General features: G+C 40.9%; 1 protein-coding gene across 1 annotated transcript in view; it reads left to right on the top strand.

The window, feature by feature from the left end:
* Nucleotides 1–15,751, top strand: part of LOC111246340 (uncharacterized) — an 82,422-nt gene that overhangs the window by 37,931 nt on the left and 28,740 nt on the right. Inside the window, exons 3-10 of the mRNA XM_086982622.1 lie at nt 301–549; nt 7,464–7,631; nt 9,486–9,932; nt 10,679–10,839; nt 12,036–12,285; nt 12,891–13,093; nt 14,262–14,429; nt 15,179–15,206. Coding sequence (XP_086838748.1) covers nt 301–549; nt 7,464–7,631; nt 9,486–9,932; nt 10,679–10,839; nt 12,036–12,285; nt 12,891–13,093; nt 14,262–14,429; nt 15,179–15,206 — 1,674 coding nt within the window. The remainder of the gene's footprint in view (nt 1–300; nt 550–7,463; nt 7,632–9,485; nt 9,933–10,678; nt 10,840–12,035; nt 12,286–12,890; nt 13,094–14,261; nt 14,430–15,178; nt 15,207–15,751) is intronic.

Below are 15,751 nucleotides of genomic sequence, written 5' to 3'. Positions count from 1 at the left end.
AACCCCAGCCAACCAAATATTTTTCAAGGACTTTTTCTAGAACAATCAAACTTAATTATATTATTATGAACTTAATTACTATTTAGCATGCACTGCTAATCTATTATTCTAGCAACAAATCCTTTACACACCCAGAAATTGTGTTAATCATGCTATTTAGGACAAGTGCCGTGGGATTTGCTGTACTCCCATTGAATTAGAATACGGAAACACATCTGTTGGGACGGTCATTTGCAGCACTTTTGTTCAAATCACACATACTCAGTTAAGGCGTTTGCATACTTTCCTACCGCTTTGCAGGAACTAGAACTTCGCATAGAAACGCAGAAACAGACGCTAGCCGCCCGTGACGAAAGTATCAAGAAGCTGATGGAGATGCTGCAGTCGTCAAAGGGTGTGGGCTCCCAGCTTCTCGATGAACAGCGCATCGAGAACGAGCGCCTTCGGGGGAGACTCATCGAGGCGGAAGCCCGCACCCGGCACCTCGAGTCCATGTTAGAAAACCTTAAAAGAGATCAGGACCGGGGTGACCTGGGCAAGAACCGACAGGTCAGTATAAACACTCTTTTCCGTTTTTTGTGTATGCAGTCGTATACTACAATATGATGGCTTATACAATTACATCAAATCCGTGTTAAGTGACTTCAAAGGTAAAAGCAACATTCAATTAAGGTTTTTAGCACGAATATCTAAACGCTCATATTCCTATAAAATTTTGTGGTATCCTCTACTATTTCAAGCTGCACGTAGTTTTATTGATATTATAAGTTGTCATAAATCGTTTGTGGTTTATATTGGAGCTACAGCTCGGCGGAATATTCTATATGGCAGTAAGTTAGATATTCAAACAGTGGCCTTCCCCCCTTTTGTTTGGACCAGCCTCGTAGCTTTGACATATATAACAGTCTACATGTTACAGGTTTTAGAGCATAATTTGACAGGACTTTTCGACCTCTGCTAAGTAGAGCCAGAGGAACTAACAGGTACCTGTAAGCGACCCCCTGCAACCTATCTATAGTCATTATTATGCAGAGATTATGTTAGGTAGCCAAAATCAGTCATACTATTTATTATATGATAGTTTCATTAATAAAGTATCTCATACTATCTGACACAGCAAGGTAAGGAAATAGTGCAGCTTTTATTATCAGCTCGTGACGCCTAACAGAAGAACGTGAGAGACAGCAGTCGATCACTCTTATTGTTAATGGGAATGCAGTTCAAATATTTGCTTGCTCTACTTTAATAAACCTAAAATCAGAATAACTATCTATTCCTGCTAGTATTTGTTTCAATCGAACTCGAATGTATACTATGCAATAATATACAGATTTCCGGTCAGCTTTATTCCTATTGGTTAATTTATACGGAGGTTTCATTACACATGCCACAAATCTGTGTAGCAACTCGGATATCCAGTTCAATAGTTAGATGTATCTGCTGTTAATAAGTAGAACTTCGTATTGCGCTCGTAATGACCTATCGACAGAACCTGTGTAACCCCACATGTACAGCAAAATGAGGATAAAAATGCTAGCACGATAGTAACGTTCCAGGAGAACCGGTTTACACTACAAGTCGTATATACGTTCATTAGCGCCAAGTATACACTATTTATTATACTAAGCAACAGAAGAACAGTACTTTTTGTTTTAATGAAAAAATCTATGAGCGGCTAACTATGTATCCTCAAAATGGCGGTCCAAGCTATCTTTTGAGTCCGTTACTATGGTAACCGTGGCTAGCAAGCTTACTGCCGCGGTGATTTAAATCTTAAAAGTGGTTATCAAAGATTAACAACCAGGAGAATAAAAGATTGAAGAAAATCAAGATCGGCTCTGTTGGAGAAATCCCAGGTAAGTTAAGCAAGGCCCATTCCCATTAGAGTTCTAGTAAGGGTAAGTCCTTGATTGTTTTTACCTAAAAGGGGGGATTTTGAAGAATTATTGATATGAAGAAAATAGGTGAGAGTGTTAACGAGACATAAAAAAATATTGATTATTGTGTAAAGGTACCTAATCGTTGCTATGAGAGCAGTTAACTGTATATCTCTGCAGCCACGGACGAAAAAAAAGTTGAACTTGGACGCTTTTTGTCGTCTTGGGACAACCTCATATTTTCTTGGCTACGCCAGACGCCTCACGTGTGGCTTTCGCAGAGACCGAAATGAAAAGAACGAGGAAGATATTAGATAGCTGTCAGCGATATTAGAAATGGGAAAAAGAGGCCGCGCAAGTGAGTGGTTACATTGAGATTAAGCTATGAAGTTCTCAGAACACTTCCTGCAAAGTAATGTAAATAGATACAATCCACGTATTTTACATTTAGGAAAAAAAAAAAAGGCATCAATTATCTCACATAGGCAATTTTTAAGGCATGCTTTCCCTATGGGTTTCTGTTTTCACCTGAATAAATAAACAGATTAACACTATGGACATATCATTAGGAGTCGCTTGAAATGTTAGTAGAACGGCATATTAAACTACTACTAGACGCAGATTTTTCAATGCGGACTTGCAAAATAATTCAATGAATATACCAAAAAAACGAAATATGACATAAACACTTTCCAACATGGTTAGCTTTAGTAGACACAAAAAGGAGGTCGCAGACTGCCGTTTGAACAGCCAGCTTCGTTTGACCAGTTCATCCTTGTGTATTTCATATATATACTCTATATATTTTGCATTTATATATATATATAAAGTGTATATATATAAAGTACAGAATTTTGTTCCCGATTGTTTAATAGCGCCTGCCTAATTACCAATTCAGTCACCATTTATGGTTAATCATTTTTATATTGCCATAGGTTGCTGAGCATGGCATAGGAGCTAACGCAATGGCTGACTCCGTTTCATCGCAACGTTGACACCTTCAGCTTCGTTGCAGGCTTACTTCCACGACAGACGTCAGAAGTCCAGCAAACCAGTTGCTCGTTTTGGTTGGGCATCAGTTTTGGATGCCCACCAAATTTGTACACATCTTACAACAATTGTTCTATGTTTTTCGCCTCGTTATTGCCATGGAATAGTTCGGCTTTGCAATCAATGTAAATTAGTAAAATGCCAACCGTTCTTCCGCTCATATGTACATTTATTATTAAGCGGCAGATATTTTCGCTTATTTACACGTAGATGGTTAAACCATCGCAAGTTTCACGTGCCTAAGTTGAAAGCGAACGTTACTTCTCAACGACCTATCCCAAGTCACAAGGCCCCGTTCTGTATGTTTCGTTACAAAATCATTTTTAAATAGCTGTCAATAATGTGTAAGCCGGCTTTACAAATTGAAAAGTATTGTAGAACGGTGAGTTTTCAATTCAGCGACTGCACAGTGAACCGATCATAGTGCTAATTGGCGTTTTAACCCTAGTTGAAAGGAGATCCTTTTTGCAAAAATCGAAACTACTTAACGCATCCAGTATTACTACTACTAATGAGAACCCGTTTATTGTTTGTCTCAACGTAACTTCTGTTTGCTTCCTCTCGATGAGGGAACGGCAAACGTATGACGTCGTGAGCATGTCAGTCATGTTCATAGCGATGACGACGTTCAGGATACGATGGAATCTTCCACTTAAAATGTTTCACTGCAATATGCAGTGTATAGCAAACCTGTTTGAAGCCACCGAAAGTACTATTTTTACTAAAAGTTAATTATCTTTAAAGCATTTAGACAACAAAAGGGTGATTACCTGCATCACATAACCGACGCACACGCCTTTTTTTTCTTTTTCTTAACGCCTTTTTTTCGTATCATTAGCACAACACTAGCCTATTAAAAGAGCTGCAGTGGGTGTCTCTCTGATAACAGCTTTCCAGAATATACCCCTGTCGTTGGGTTAATTATTATCCATTCGAGTGCTACAGCATAGATGATAATACAAGCCCTGAGTGTCTGGACCGGAAAGTTGCTATGTTCCGTGCTGCGGTAGAGGAGCTGATATGATCTTCAATTTAGAAGTTCGTCCTCCATCGAAAAAAACAATAAAAAGCCATTCCTCCTGACTGAAAATACTTTTGGCGGAATATGTACTCATTGACTATATTATGCAATGAATTCTACGTAAAATGACGAATAATAGCGTTAGTTAGTAGCGATTGTCTTTTTCATTCTGGAATTGGCAAAATTCGGTTTAATCTGAATTTGTTTTGTGAGATTAGCCCTGTGGCGCGTTTTTGTTTATCATCATCATTTTTCTTAGAATATTTTTTTCATTTTACTATCTTAGTTGAATTATTGCTGAATTGAAGAACACATTTACCATAATTGTACGGTATTCAAATATAGTTTCAGCTTTTGTTTAAATTTTTGTATTCAACGATTTTTCCCTACTTACACAGTGCGACCCCTGCTCTGTAACGGTCTCCTATGCTACAGCGCCAGCGATAAGAACATTTCAACATCAGCCACATCAAGATCAGAGCCGCCAACGAAATCTTATTGATCGGGAGACACAAACACCAAAGCTGCGACGACAGTCGGGTGTCAAATGGTCTTCCCTTGCAGGAGGCTCGACCGGCTCTTCAAGTTCCCCCCATTCACCTGCAGTCCCCAGAGAACCTAGGCTACTCCGACAGGAAGTGATCATCGCGGAAAAAAACATCCAAGATCACATCGCGCTGTTAGAGGCTATCATCGAAACTAAGGTCCCAAATAATCACATTGGTCATCTCAACTCAGCCAACAAATAACTTCTTTACTCGTCGTTCACTGCAATATGCCTAATTATAAAACATTACTATTATGGTACTCTTGAACTTAGCAGCAACTAAAAACAATTCTTTTGCTCCTGACACTTCGTTGTGTACGTTCTATTGTCATCTTGTATTACGACATCTTGTTGTATTACGACTGAAACTACAGCGCGTCTCCCTTGAAAAAAAAGTGTACATTTTAATGCTATCATACTCACATTTTTCCACTTGTAAGTCAATAAATGGATTTTCTTTGCATTACCAGCCGCCATATCTTACTAGCACATTGTTTTTATAATGAATCTTCCTCCGCTTCCCTCAGAAACTTTCTATTTTGTTTCTTTCCACCGTTTACAAAGCCCGTACAATAACTGACAAGACGCCTGCTCGTATTACACAGGACGCGCGAATTAATGCACTGGAGCAGGAACTCGAATTGATGTCCCGGGATCCTATTTCCCGGCAACTGTTTCTAGCTGCACACAACCTCAGTGGCCGACCTATATCCAAAGACGTCCGCTTGGTTCCTACTCCGCCTCCGCAAACATCGGCTTCATCGGGGGCAGCATCAGCAGGAGAACCAATGTCAAACGAGCACTCCTATTGCCTGCATCACTCCGACCGTAATTACGGTCACATGTTGGCTATTGGAAATGATGTAGGTCATCACCCTGTACTGAGAGTTTCCAACAGCGACCCTGTCATCTTGTCGGATAGCGGCTTCGTCTACACGGCGGCAAGCCATAACGATAATGATACGCGTCCGCCTATGGCTCTTTCCCATTCGATTCAAAATCATACAAATCGTCACCATACGACCGCCCTTCCGCGCACCATTTCGATGCATCATTCCATTGCAGACGGCTACGTGAACTTCCCCATTGGAAGGCATGTGAATTTTTTGACAACGAATTTAGACGACGATCAAATTGATCAAGGTCCATGGATAGAGCCTTCTGCGTCTGTCCTCTTCACCAACCCGATTTTGCAGAATAGGTGCTCGTTCTTTATTCAGGTCTGTTTTAAATTTGTTTTAAATCTTTGTTTAATTTAGTAAGCGAATTGTAGATGCAGAAACACCACAAAATATAATACGACAAAAATGCGGCATACATGATTATTATGCAGTAGGACCGCTTTTCGTATAGGGTAGATGCTTCTGTAAAGCCACTACCCACTACCCCAATGGCTACAGATCCACGAAGAGCCTGTACAGAAAATCTTCTGAACGTTGTATCCAAATCGACACTGCTAAAGTACAAATCATCTCTGTATTATCCTAAAGTACGAATTCAATTCCAATGTTAAATAGCACATATACATACGTATTCGCTTCCGATTGTGTACAGTGATGTATATCCATGTGCAGACATCAAGCTTTACACTCGATCTGGACCTTAGTGCAAAAATCTGTCCAGAACAGATCTGTGCTTGGAAGTGTGCTAAGCTATTTATAAGGTTATCTTTTCGCAAGTAGGAGCGTATAATTTGCCGGAGAAAAGTCGTGCTTTGTTAAGTCGACAAACTACGAGTTTGTCTTAAGAATGGAACGGAAAGAAGGAGGTTATTTCAAAACAAAAAAATGATTGCATCCCTTCGAGTCAGAAATCAGCGAAGGCAGCTTAAAATAATAGCAATATGGCGTGAAAATATGGCGTTCGATTGGTTTTGCATGTTGAGAAGGGATCTTGGTTAGTCTACGTTACTCTATAAACAAGTACAGCACCCGAAGAAAGTATTTTGCTCATTCAGAATAATTCCATTACCTATAACGCCTTCAAGAGTTGGCCTTGTATAATTAGATGTGACAGGTCCGCAGCAAACGGAATAGCAGTCAGGACAATTTATTTACTAAATTTTGTAAAAGCGCCTTGTCCGATTCTATGTATTTTCATTTAGGCCTTAGCAATAACGACAAATATAGCAACACCATCAAAATTGATTAGGCCAGTTCGGAAATACTAGAGATTGACGACTTTATTTATCTACAACACGACTCCACGCGTGCGGTTCCATTAGGCCACGCCGCTGCCAGAACCGTCGGCAAAAACAATGGGGTGGTAGCAATGGGGTATTTGTGTATCAAGCGCCTCATGCAATTACGTTGTTATAGTGTCCCAGGAGGCCACAAGGCAAGCGAGGCAGATGTCGGCTATATAAATGTACGTCATCGAGATAGCACTTTTTAAAAATAGCCACCGCTATATATATATATATATATATATATATCGCAATATGACGATTATCGATGCTGTTTGCAATTTCACCATGCGCTTGAAATCACTTTGCCAATTTTATATTTCGTTGTAGTAAACAAATAACGTATTAGCACTCACGTAAATGTGTTTGATTCTAGACCGCTAAATCGGACGTATTGTATTATATATACGACCGTCGCAGTCCTACGTTTTCGGAACTTCATAAACACTGCATCTCGGCCGGGCGGATTCTGATTAAAATTGTCACACTAAATAAGTAACAGTACAGTATGAGTAAAAATAACAATATAAAGGGTCAAAGAGAGGTCATTGACGTGACGGATTAGCAGTACGCGTTGCTCGGACCGACTCGTCAACGTACACACAATGGGAAAAAAAACCATTGTGAGAGTAAGCAAAGATTATACATTCGATGAATACAATTTCAACAACGACAAAAACAACACATCTAGGTAATGATGCGAATCATAAGAAAAGTATTTTGGCTTTACGCATTTCTAGTTATAAATACCTTTCTGTGGTTTTCGTTCTTGGTGCGCCCCAGGTGGAAGAACTGCGACTCGAGTTGAACAAGAAGGAGCAGGAGGTTTTGGCACTCGGGGCGAAGATGAAAACACTCGAAGAGCAGCATCAGGACTACCAGCGGCATATTGCTGTGCTCAAGGAGTCTCTGTGCGCCAAAGAGGAGCATCACAACATGCTGCAAGCTGACGTACGTACTAGACTAATCCGCATCAGTTCGGCCTTATCCTTAGGCAAGGGGGTATAAAAAGGGTAAATGAATGTTTACAGTCAGATTTCTGTCCTTATTTGTTGTTTGCTTAGCGTTGAAAAGCCATCTGCAAGCATGCTGTTTTGTTTGAATCACGAAACTTTGCACTTCACACTTCAGACATGGCAACTTCGACATTTTTAAAAGGCTATGAGCAAATCAGAACACTTGGTTTGTGTACAGGACAAGGCCTTCGTGGGCAAGAATTTAACTCTGTACTTCAGTTTCAACAGCGGCTTAGTGCCTCGGCGAGGGCAGTCTGCGTCTAACATGAACAAACTAAAGTGGAATGCATTTTTTAGGTTGAAGATGTCACTTCTGAGCCGCTCTTAAATCGTGCTCCCAGTTATAAAGCTCTTGCTGTATATTTCTTATCTATTTTAGGCCTTTAGTTTACAGCCCGAATAAACGTCAAGTTCTGCGACTGAAAGAAGTTTGTTGATTCAAATAAAAATTTCTAGCTATTTTTTGATCTTCCGTTACCTCTAGAATCTTCATTGTACGCAAAACCAGTTTCCTAAGCCGCTTGTGAAGCTTTTTGACATCGACAAAAATCCGTGCCTACCTCATATGACACCCCGCGATTTTAACAAAACGGCGATAAGGGTCTTATAGGGCAGAACTTCGTAAACGAAGAGCTTTCTATGGATATATTAATAATACCCTTCACGTAACATTTGACCACCAGCAAAGGAAAAATTGCAAAAAGAAACTATGAACATAAACAATCATTGTGAAATTTTATTCAACCTAATGCACTAAAGGTTAATAACATAATAGGATTTTTAAGGATGAGTTATTGTTGAAACTATCACTTAATTTCAAATACAACAACGAAACTGTTAAAGGCTATAAATTGAAAGCAAATAGGCGGCTAGGTGGATCAGCATAGTGTTACGTAGATATTGGGTATTAACTAATTTGAACGAGAGCTTGTGATGCTAACTGCAGCCTGCGTTAACAGATACGATGACGATGAGATCGCTCCGAAAATAGTGAATAGGGGTTTTCTGTATCTTCAATCATGATCGCGTTTCTTAAATTATATATTCGAATAGTGAAACGTTCACTTTCACAGTTGCGTAGTATCCAACAATCGATGCCTTTTGGGCAGACTGTATTATCCTCTGCAATAAATAAATAAGCAGCACTTGTTAACATTCTCTAATGACAAAGCCTTTTACACTCGAAGAGCTAGTGGATATCTCGAGAACCCAGATTTTCGAGGTTCTTTCTGCGAGCATTACGCGAATCGACCAGTGAAGTGTACCGAGATCCATCGAAGCCAACACTTTCTCATGACAGCCATTTACAGCCTAACCGCTACCGCTATCAGATCTGACGGAAAAACAAGATGCTGCATTTGAAAAGCAATTTAAAAAATATACGATCCTGCTAGCCACGTACGAACCCTGACCTCAAACGACTCGTCAATGTGTCAACAAAGATACTCATACAGATCGTTTTACTCGCTCATTAGCCCTGATTAGCTCCAACATTGTATCGTTTTCGCCTCTGCTCTTCGGAACGTATACTCCAAAACAAGTTTATAAGACGATAGCTCAAAGATCGTCAGGTAAAGGGCCTGCTTTGCTTCCCCCAAATCATCTGAGCTGAATAAATGCTTAATTGAATTGGATATAGCTTGTTTAAAAAAGGATAAAAAGTTCTACTATTGTAATTAGGTTTGAAGCTTTGCTTTAATTGAAACTCGTATTAGGCATTCTCTAGTTACACTGTAAATTACTCAGAGGCTTTGTTATGAATTCATTTGTTTGCTAAACTTCAAAACAGGTTGAGGAATTGCGTGCGCGTCTCGAGGAGAAGAATAAACTGATCGAAAAGAGGACTCAACAATCCATGGCTACAAACCAGGAGCGCAGTCATCTCAATCAGGAACTTCAAGAACTTCGGGACCACATGGACATCAAGGATAGAAAGATCAACGTGCTACAACGTAAGATCGAGAACCTGGACGAACTCCTAAAGGAGAAGGACAATCAGCTAGATATGGCTAGAGCGCGCTTGACGGCCATCCAGGCCCACCACTCTACCAACGAAGGAGCTCTGACTGGTCTTGAGGAGGCGCTACAGGACAAAGAGAAACAGATAGCTCAACTGCGCGTTCAACGCGATCGTGCTGAGCAGGAACGTAACGAAGAACGGGAGCTACACGAGCGCGAAATTGCCGAGTATAAAATGCGACTGCATTCCATCGAATCCGACATGGACAAGTTACAGGTATGGTAATGTTTTAATCATTGTGAGCATCCTGCTAGTTTCTTCCTTTTTTTTCCTCTCTTTTCTATAGGATAATAGTCCATGGAACGAATGAGTAATAGTAACATAGTAAGTAATGAGTAACATAGTCTAAAACAGAACCATTTGAATGGTAGCTGTTAGATAAACATATTTGTGGGTTGTGCTACCCACACAGTTATAAATAGGCATGTCGCAGTAGAAGGTGGCCTAATTATTACCCTCACTTAAGAGAACACTCCGCCGTGAAGGAGTGATCCGCGACAGACTTATTATCGTTATAATGCTATAAATGAGTCATTTATCTATACGTATGGCACGTACTATCACCCGATTTCAAGAACCGAAAAAACCAGAAGGTAGCCATAATATATTAGCAATGTAGCCGTACGACCATTTTTATTGCAATATATACGTATCTATGGTTTGTCAGCTGCTCTCGTTTAACTTTCTCTTCAGTTTAAATTTGAGCACAAGTATCCGCTAAAACTGAAAAACGGATTTGCTCCATCTCTAGTTAAGGCTATGGGCGGAATTATACAGTCGACTGATTTTGCGGTATGACTCAACCAAAATAGTTATTTTGGTTACTAAAATAGTTATATTTGGTACTGAGATAGGACGTTAGGTTAAGCCGTTAACTCCGTATGCCATTTGCCGTGATCGAACACGTAAAATTCGTACAAAAAACATAAATTCTAAGATTGGACCGTCCATCTTTGATACAGGTTCGCCTCGACAAAGCGGCAGCAGAAAAAGATCGGCTTGAAGGTCGACTGGAGACGTCGCAGTCGGAACTGGGTCAGGTTCGGGCGGAGCTCGACAAGATCCACGATGAACACAATAGAACCGCTAACGAATGGGACCGAATGCGCTCGGAAAATGCCAGGCAAGTCATTACCCGACAGCCGTCTTAACGATCTAATGTCTCCTCATGGAAGGGTTGTACCGAGCAGCATCTTCTTACAAACATAAGTAGCAATTAAGCACGTTATTGGAATTGACTTTTTTTTGGTGCAGTACTATGGAAAGCTGATTGTCTTTCTCCAATACCGTCGATGGCGTTCCGTTCTGTCAGCTTACGACAAAACTTAGTCAGTCCGCTTCATTCTGGTGGCAGCGGTATGATGATCGGCGATACGGCCGAAATCACGAATAGGTACAAGGCTCGCGAGCAGGTATGTCCACCTGGCCAGGTCGTGAGGTAATGCCTGTTCCTATTTGCCAGGGGTCGCTTGCTCGACTTGAAGATTGCTAAAGGAAAGACATGGAAAAGGTCGGTTCGTTGGAAAAGTACGTTTAAGGCTGAACGCGCACTACCAGATGAACTGATGAACAAGCCTCAAATTCAGCGTGTTGCTGATAAACGTCCTCTAAACCGCGAATCTGACTAGCTCCATCACAGCGGCTAAAGTCGATCCGAGTCTATATATTTCTAACATGCACTTCCAGAAACGCACCGACCGAAAGGAAAACACCAGTTGCTGACGTTATTCTGAAAGAGCACATAGTAATGTGCAAAGCCCGCCGGTAGGAGTTAGGGTTGATAAAGCAAAGCGAATCGAACTAGTAGACCCCAGTTGTGTTGGCACCGTAACGCATGAAAACCATGCTATGTTCCTGTCATTGAAAATAGCACCATCGATCATGACGCATCAACTAGCCAGTACTCGGTCAGTAATAGGAATGTCACGGGAAAGACTGAAGATCTATGGAACAAAAGCACGCTATGTTGGACTAATCCGAAAATAAGTCCTGCCCGTTACATACCTGAAGAGACCCCGGAACGTATTAGACAGCTCAACGTGAAATCAAACCTACTAGGCGTTAGAGAATATCAGTAGAATGGGACGTCCCGCCGAAGAAGCGTGGCCGAGTGATGCAAAGGCGAACGTTATAATACGAATTAATGATAAATACGCGTCTTTTACGCAGAGCGAGTAATTTTTTTATCTACCAACAGCAAAGTTAAAGCGGTCCACTGCAATATATCGATCTATATAGATGCATATACACACCACTAAAACCACATACACATACAAAGATATGGCCTAAGGTATGTAACATGTGTGTCGGTATGTGTAGGCTTATTCTGGACAACGACCGTCTGCGCGAGAACATAGACAGATTGGAGGCCCGGTTAACGCGGGAGAGTCGGGAGCGATCTCGTGAACGCGAGCGGGAACGTGAGCGGGATCGAGACCGGGATCGAGATCGATCTCGGGAACGAGGCGACTGGGGAGACAGAGATGAACGGGGCTCGTCGAGGAGCCGTCTCGGAGCCTCGCCAGCCAGGTCCCTCTACCCCAGTTCCGAGGAACTTGAACGTTTACAGGTGACACACACGAACATCTATACAAATACATAATGAAGTTAGCATATTCCGAGTGTTCTGAACCTCGTAGATAAACTTAAACGTTGGTATTATATCATAGTGTGTTTCATTACTAAAGCAAGAAGCCGTATTGACATACTTTAGCATCAATTTTTACTAGTGTTACGGCTTATAGTAGCATCCTATATGTATAAGTAAAATATAGTAGCCAAGGCTGCTTTTATGCCTACACAGCAGTGAAAGATTTCATCTCGGACCATTAGGCACAGCTAGCTAAATAACTCTGTCCTTTAAAAGCGAGTACTGCCAGCTTGTCAGTCAATACAAAGTGTCTTAATTTGGCCTAAATCATCGCCTAATACGTGTTGAGAGAGCGTATTGAGATAAACATCGTTGATTTTTCACCTAAATAAAAAAGAATATAGTATGCTTAACGAGCAATATGGTATACATATATAATGTATTATTTGCCCTAGCCAACTCCCTGGAGTCAATCCCGTTAGACTTTTCGACAGCTGCAGTGCACTATACCTCTCTTCCGAATCAACACCTAAACCAGCTAGTTTTGTATAAATCGTATGTGTAATATTATATTTGAATTACAGGAAAAATTAGATAAAACTCAGTCTGAACTCCGAAGGGCGCAAGCTGAACTTCGAATGAATCAAGCAGAGACGGACCGGAAGTGCGCAGAGGTCGACCAACTTCAGGAGAAGGTGGAACGCTCTCAAGGCGAGATCTACCGGCTTAAGGCGAAACTAGAGAATGCACAATCCGAGCGGGAAGCCCTGCAGGAAGAGTATGACAGGTAAGTAGCAAGTACAACTACGAGTCACTTCATCAATAGCACAGACAGGTTCGTGTCGTATAGAAACCCATACACGTTGGAAAATCGTTGCTATCATAGTCAGTGTCCTAAATATTACTAGCCACGTTATATCCATAATGAGAGGCAAAGCTAGGTTTATAGTTCAGGCCGAAGAGTCGGCCAGAGCTGAAGAAAACTGAATCAGGGAGGAGCAACCAATGCTCATACGCCTGCATTCTCTTTTTCGCATTTTCTACTGTGTTTGACTACTAAAGCCGATCACGGACCCAGGATGCAGTGATCCGTGGCACATTTGTGTATAAATATATAGCATTTTATGTCAGGTTTGACTTAGTCGTGCACAAAATGCACACTACATCACTTTAGTGCTTAATCTAAAGTCATCTGAATTTATTCTTAGCCTGAGCAGGTAAATTTTGTAGATTAAAACCTATTTATAAGTATGCTTTCGAATTAGAAAAGTCCTAAGTGGTCTATAAATGGTACAATAAAAGAAACCAGGTGTCTGTATCTGAAATTAAATTGACCATGTGTAAGCAGTTCAAATCGTGCCAACCGTTTGTAGTTGTTTATTGTTTGACATCTTCTATTTTTTTTTTTAAATATTTTTCCGGATCTCTTCGATTTCCTGTTCTAAGATAAGCGTCAATATCAAAACCATAAGCTATAAAAGGACTAACAACGGCTCGAACTTATTTAGAATTTATCATAAAATGCATGCAACCTGTTGTGACAATTAAATTCTGCAAAAAGTTAGGTTTAACGAAGTGTATAAGTATAGGCATGCCAAAACACTAGAACAAGGGCCAGGGGGTCGATAATATTATATAAAAACGAAGTATGAACCAATGACTATATTTTATTTACATATTTCGGATTACGGATCTTATAACCAGTCTCGTAGCGCAATCAGTGTTAGAGTTCTAATGATCCGTATCTGCGCACAGTCTTTCCATTTAAATAATCGTAAATCCACCTTTCTTAAGTGTAAACCTACTTTTGCAAAATTATGAGAACGCCTCTTGCATATACTATGAATTTCTAAACAGGGAAATTCGCTTGAGTTTATTTGCTTTGACGCTTGTTCCGTACCTAGTAGTTACCTAGTAGTACCGTAGTTATATAACTACTACCCCCCAACCAACAGAGTGCAGGGTATGATCGCGCGGTACCACCTGGAAAAGGACTCGCAACAAGGAGAAACTGAAAAGCTTAAATCCGAGCTTGAACGCGTCCAGGGAACGCTAAGCAAAGTGCAAGCGCAATACGATAAAACGCAGGCGGCACTCGACAAGGCGCAGATGGACGGCGACAGGTAAGCGACGTGAAACTGCTACTTCCTTTGGACTGTCCTTAGTTTAAGGCGCTAATAATAATAACGAACATGCACAATTCGTTTGTTGTTGGCGGCCCTGTGACTACTTTCTTTCACTAGGTTAGATACCCGCCCAACGCCTGCGCCTCTCCTCGTCCAAACCAGCAGAGCAGGAAAATTTCGAAGAGCTTTGGCTTAATCCCTTACTGTAACTCAGTCTTACCGAACTAAAAAACACGATCGAGTTCGTGTGTTCATTCTTGCCAGATAGCATTCAAACCTTTCAATGTATACATTTTTAACTTGATTTGCTATACTATACACATCACGGTTTTACCAGTAGAACTGACGTTAAGATCATAAATCGCTTTTGAAAATAGCCCTCTTGGATTCCATAAAATAATAGGACCTAGAGATTATTGAATTATATACCATTATATAATATTACAAGCTGTTCAGCGATCACATTTGTCAGTAACAAGAAGCATGACATATTATAAGATTGCCTACAGGATCATAGATTCTCCGTAGTCTGCGATGACGGAAACCACAACAAGCCTGTCAAGTCTTTAGGTCCCGTTGGATTGAAGCGTTGACGGTAGACTGAAATGGTGACAATTGGTCCTTTGCGAGGATTCACGTCGCTGCCAGTAGGTAGACAAAAATGTCGCGCGTTTTTCAGTGCAACCCCATGGACCTGTAAAGGAGCGAAGCCTTTGCCTGCTTCACTTGCTTGAGTCTCTTCGCAGGCAAATTCTTCCGGATTGCGTTCATTTTGTATGTGGCAACTTTGAGGCAGCACAACTCTGCCGTCCCTCGTGCATTTGTCTGGTTACTTTGATTGTTAGATCTAATTCCGAGACGTCAGAATGTGACAATTGACCGCTTACATGAATAATTAAGTGGTCTGCATAAAGAAAAACCTTCATGATATTTCTGGGTCCATACTTCTTTTTGGAGTTATCTTTAGGTGGGACTGAAAAAAACAAGAGATTGAGGTGTTTACCTTGAATCAGGTCTGCTGAAAACTGGCTGCGAAATTTGAAGCTTTTGTTCCTGTTAGACGTTTTCCGCGATTAGGACAGCAATCAGAAAGTCTTCCATTGCCCGTGGTAGGGAAAAGTTGTTGCGATACCGTGACTAATGACGACACATCGTACAATCGTTCTGGATCCTGAGGAGTCTTCTTTGTAAGACTGGACCGACGATGGTGCTCCGGTGCTGCTTAGCCTGTGCTACAGATGGATTTATGCAATCCCCTCCAATCTTTGATTTTCACTCCTAAAAAGGACCTACCTGGGTACGTTATACGGGTATATATA

The sequence above is a fragment of the Varroa destructor genome, unplaced genomic scaffold (genome assembly GCF_002443255.2).
Source record: "Varroa destructor unplaced genomic scaffold, Vdes_3.0 BEIS01000003.1, whole genome shotgun sequence".
NCBI lineage: Eukaryota > Metazoa > Arthropoda > Arachnida > Mesostigmata > Varroidae > Varroa > Varroa destructor.
The sequence above is the reverse complement of the archived record's forward strand: the minus strand, read 5'-3'. Positions and strand labels throughout refer to the sequence as shown.